This window comes from Ciona intestinalis, chromosome 12 (genome assembly GCF_000224145.3).
Source record: "Ciona intestinalis chromosome 12, KH, whole genome shotgun sequence".
Lineage (NCBI taxonomy): Eukaryota > Metazoa > Chordata > Ascidiacea > Phlebobranchia > Cionidae > Ciona > Ciona intestinalis.
Genome location: NC_020177.2, coordinates 1,789,382 through 1,793,886, shown reverse-complemented (window position 1 = coordinate 1,793,886; position 4,505 = coordinate 1,789,382). Strand labels below are relative to the sequence as shown.

The 4,505-nt window shown below is 36.3% G+C and overlaps 1 protein-coding gene across 1 annotated transcript in view; it reads left to right on the top strand.

Moving 5' to 3' along the window:
- The first annotated feature begins 2,257 nt into the window (after positions 1 to 2,257).
- Positions 2,258 to 4,505, top strand: part of LOC100184396 (asparagine--tRNA ligase, cytoplasmic) — an 8,093-nt gene continuing 5,845 nt past the window's right edge. Inside the window, exons 1-4 of the mRNA XM_002128233.4 lie at positions 2,258 to 2,445; positions 2,587 to 2,735; positions 2,816 to 2,899; positions 3,628 to 3,726. Of these exons, the coding sequence (XP_002128269.1) occupies positions 2,403 to 2,445; positions 2,587 to 2,735; positions 2,816 to 2,899; positions 3,628 to 3,726 (375 nt within the window). The 5' untranslated portion in view covers positions 2,258 to 2,402. The remainder of the gene's footprint in view (positions 2,446 to 2,586; positions 2,736 to 2,815; positions 2,900 to 3,627; positions 3,727 to 4,505) is intronic.

Sequence of the window (4,505 nt, the reverse complement as noted above, 5' to 3'; positions counted from 1 at the left end):
CTAATGTTTCTTCTTGTAAAATATACACCGTGGTTTAAAATGGGACTCAAGGCAAAAAATTATACAGTAATATTCGACATCACTCTGACGGGCCGATTACTGTTGTTAAGTTAAGTATTAACATTCGGTGATGAACGAATATAACATTTTTTTCAATCGGTGCAAAAAGAAGTATGTTGTTAATTAACTAAGGTATCGTATGATATATAAGTGTTGTCCGGCACTGTGGCTTACTGGTTTAAGCGCCTGCATCCTAATCAAAGTGTCAGCGGTTCGATGATCGACCGCGATATTAATACTGACCGGCGTATGTGTCTTTGAGCAAGACACTTAACGGACCTTGCTCCAATCCGCTGGGTTGACAATAATATAAGCTATAACACAGGAAAAACCATACACAAGGTTAAAAGTGTGGTCACACGAGAATACAAAAGTGGAACGAAAAATACTTTTTCGACTGCGATGCGGTGTCGCATAGTTGATGGCTGGAGTCTATATGACATGAGGTGAAAACTTGGTCCAGGATGCTCCCACCAGATTTAATCCAAAACTGTAACGAGACTTGACTCGAGGTGGATGGAGTTGGTTGGATTGTTTTGGATTGGAACTGGTAGGACTATGTGTGGCGGATAGAGTTGGAGACTGTGTTGTCGATCGAGTCCGATAGATGGAGCGGCACCGGTCGCATGGAAGACTTAAAATGGGCTTCCGGGTGTCGGGGCAATGGGCCAAACCTGGCCCATGGCTTACTAATGATATCTTTAAGTAGGTCATGCCTGGCCTAAATCCCAAGTCGTTGACAAGGACCTCATCCTCAAAAAATAGAATATAAAGTGATTCGTGTTTACTTAATAAAAGTGTAATAGTACAAAATTTTGATACAATTTTTTTGAAATATTGGACAATGTGTGCTTGAATGTCCTATCTTACCCCACCCTACTATATCAAAAATTGTTCTTGACCATCCTTAGCATTTTTACCGTCCGTAGTGTGAAACCATAGTATACTCAGGTGAAACAGAGTTAAGAACACCCAATAACTGGTAGATGAAAAATATTCATGAGGCTAACAACATGTTCTAAATGTATTTACCACATCGTGCTCAACAAGAATAAGCGTTTAATCAAACAGAGGGTTTTAATAACAAGAGATCACAGATCTAATGCATGAGCACGGTATAAACTAATTAGCATGGTATTAATTAACGCTATTACTCTAATGGTCGACTGAGATCGGTCAAAAACAAATCAAAAGGAACCAACAAAGCGGATTTCAGTCGCCATTGGCGACTGTGAAGCAGTAGAAAGAATGCATTTATTCGTGCATTATAACTCATTAAACTTAAGACGTACACGAATCGAAAGTTTGGTAAAGAATATGGGTAAATACGCTTTGTACATCCTGTACCATGTGCTGACATGTAAACTTACACTATAGTTAACCATGTCGTCGTCGCTTAAAGACGTTTGTTTTTGTGAATTTAAATAAACCGTAATCACGCAGTATTATAGGTAATGTTAGAACATAACTAATACATATATATGTATTATCTAGCTATATATGTATTATCTATGGTTAGAAGTTAATATTATTCATATTGTGGCGGCTGCATAATGAATTATTGCGAGCAGTAAACTAAAAGAGCGAAGAAACGAGAGACGCGGTGTTTATACCGAAGATAACGATAAGAAAAAGGCACTCGTCTACGCTTCGGTGCACACACGCTAATTGTGCGGTTTTAAATCTGAAAATTTAGTCTAAAAATTATAAATATATATTACGATTTGATTTTAATCAAGAGATTAAAGAAAAATGCTAGAATTGAGAATTAGGATAAGTGCGGAAAAAATCGCTCTATCACCACCAACAACAACAAACCCAAGAACAACTGTTCGACGAAAAAGGATCTATATGACTACTACCGTGCTCAATAAATGGTTTTAAAAACGGTCTTTGGAAAAGGATCTACAAAGTCACTTATGTGCTCACTGCCCAAATTGTGACGCAACAAGTAGTCAGCCACGATCGATTGCACGCCTGAGTAATTACATCCACACGTTGTGTCACGTGTCTACGGCTGTGTTAAGATAACATTAAATGTACACAATATCGTGTTTGCTTTAATGACATATGTAACCATTTTCGTCGTACATATATATGCAATAACTTGATAAAAGTGTCGGCAGTACAGAACTTTATTTAAATCGACCCTATTTACGACTGAAATTCAATTGCGCTTGTACAGTAAAAAGAGTTAGGCAGAGTAAATAATACAGATTTTATTTTTCCAGTGCACGTAAAAGGCAATTGATTTAGGCCCGTTGATTATTTAACAAACTTGTTTCAGGTTGTTTGTTGTTTATTTTATATTGCTTATATTTTCTCCATCAACCGATACAAGAATGGGCGACAGTGTTGAGCAACAGGTTAACAAATTGTCTATAGGTAAACAAAATTAACAATAACAAAAACACACAACATCCATTTTAATTGTTTTTGATGAATAAAGTGTAGCTTGTATACATATGGTAGTTACTTAGATAATGTGAAAACACTATTTAAATCAACGTTTTTTTTTTATTTCAGGAGAATTGTACACAAGTGAAAAAACTGGTTGCGATGAAAGTGGAGATGGAACCGAAGCAAAGCCGTTTAAAACTATTCTTCGCGCCATGATGTTCCATCAATCTGAACCCTTCCCTACTTTATATGTTGACAGTAAAGAACCAAACAAGGTAACTACCATCAGTCCATCATGAAAATTACCAAAATGCTAAATTAGTTAGCTTGGGATTGTAATATTTGTTTTTTTTAGAAATTTGATCCAATAGCGAAGGCACAGCTGAAAAAGCAAACAAAAATATTCACTGCGGAAAAACGAAAAGATGTTGCAAGAAAGGTTTATTTATTATGTATATGTGGTATATGTGGTAAAAGTAACTGGTATGGCCTGTTAGGTGAACTACAAGTTGAGGTACTTTTTGACTAGACATGAACTTATCCTAGTCTGTTTTCTTTTTGATGGAGTCATTAGTGCTCGGTGTGCCTAGCTTCACGTTTTACGATTCTGTCCTATTTCTAAATGTGCTTGAATTGAAAGCATACGTTGTGATGAGATTCTGTCAAAAATCTAAGTTAGTGAATTTTTGGTCTTTATTCTGTGTTTCACCGCCTAGTTGATTTAGCAAAATGGTGAAGCAGGATCATTTTTTCTCATATATAGTCTGCAACAGTGGTTATTAATTGATATCTCCAAATTGTTAGTGTGCGCACTTTGTAAATATTTAGAAACCACTGCATTAATGTTTCTTTATTGGCAATCGGACACAGATGGGGTAGTGAATAAGATATGACATTAACATTTTAAAAAAATTATAAAATTGAATATTCAATGTGTATGCCATACGCGGGCATTGTTTATCTTCACCTTTCACATACTGTGCAAATGTGGTGATTACCTTTTTAGCTTACCTATCTAATACATAGAATAAGTAGTTGATTTTTGTAACTAAGATTTGGCTACCCTGAATAATCAAAACTTAAGGCGCCTATGATTAATGTATTTTCTTTGTATAAGTAAATTTAATGGAGCAGTAAAATAGGAATGTTTTAAATAATTTCTACTAGGTACGAGAACAAGAAGATGCGGAGAGGAGAGAGAAGAACCTGGAGGATGCAAAGAAGATCATCATCAGCGAGGATAAATCACTCCCGGCTGCTAAAAGTGTATGTAAAGTTTGGACTTCAGTACAACGGCTAAATTACTTCTTTAGTTTTTTTGCTATGTACATTAGCCATATATAAAAATTAAATAAATACTTACTAGACTAGAGTTCAGGATTGTAAAAGTTGTAAATCTGGATGGTGATCGTTTAATTTTATTGAAAATCCGGACGTATTATGTTTTACGTGCGTCTGTCACCCAAGCTACCAAATCTTGTTATAAAGCGTATTACTAACCATCACCACACAGAAACGGTTGTTAAAGCTGCGATCTAATGTTTTATGTTCGTCGCGTGTTCGTAATTATCAGCTAATGAATTCGATCGAGTAACAAACATTGCCGTGCTGCAATTTGGTCATTGTGCGCTTAATTGTTACACGTCTTATTGCAACATAACTATTAACTATGACGTTTCATTACGTAACAATCGGGAGGAATGTGCCCACTGCCCAACGAACCACGAGATCGAAACATCATGTATGAGCGTCACATTTTTACGCTCTGCGCCGGCGTAGAAAATAAAGGAAGACGCATGCGGTCGCATACAATTTAACACATAACAAGCGAAGCAATCGTTGTGAATTTATTCTCGTGAAAAATGACGTAATGAAACTCTGGTTCTCGTGCGGTGCCAACAAAGATGTTTTTTGGCTTCTGTCCAAGCTCGACCGGGAAGATACTTTGTAATAATATATTACAATTTGCGTTGGTTCCAATTTACTGAGCGTCGCTCCTCGCTCTTATATTTGCACCAATTAAAATTCACATAAACGCAATGAAT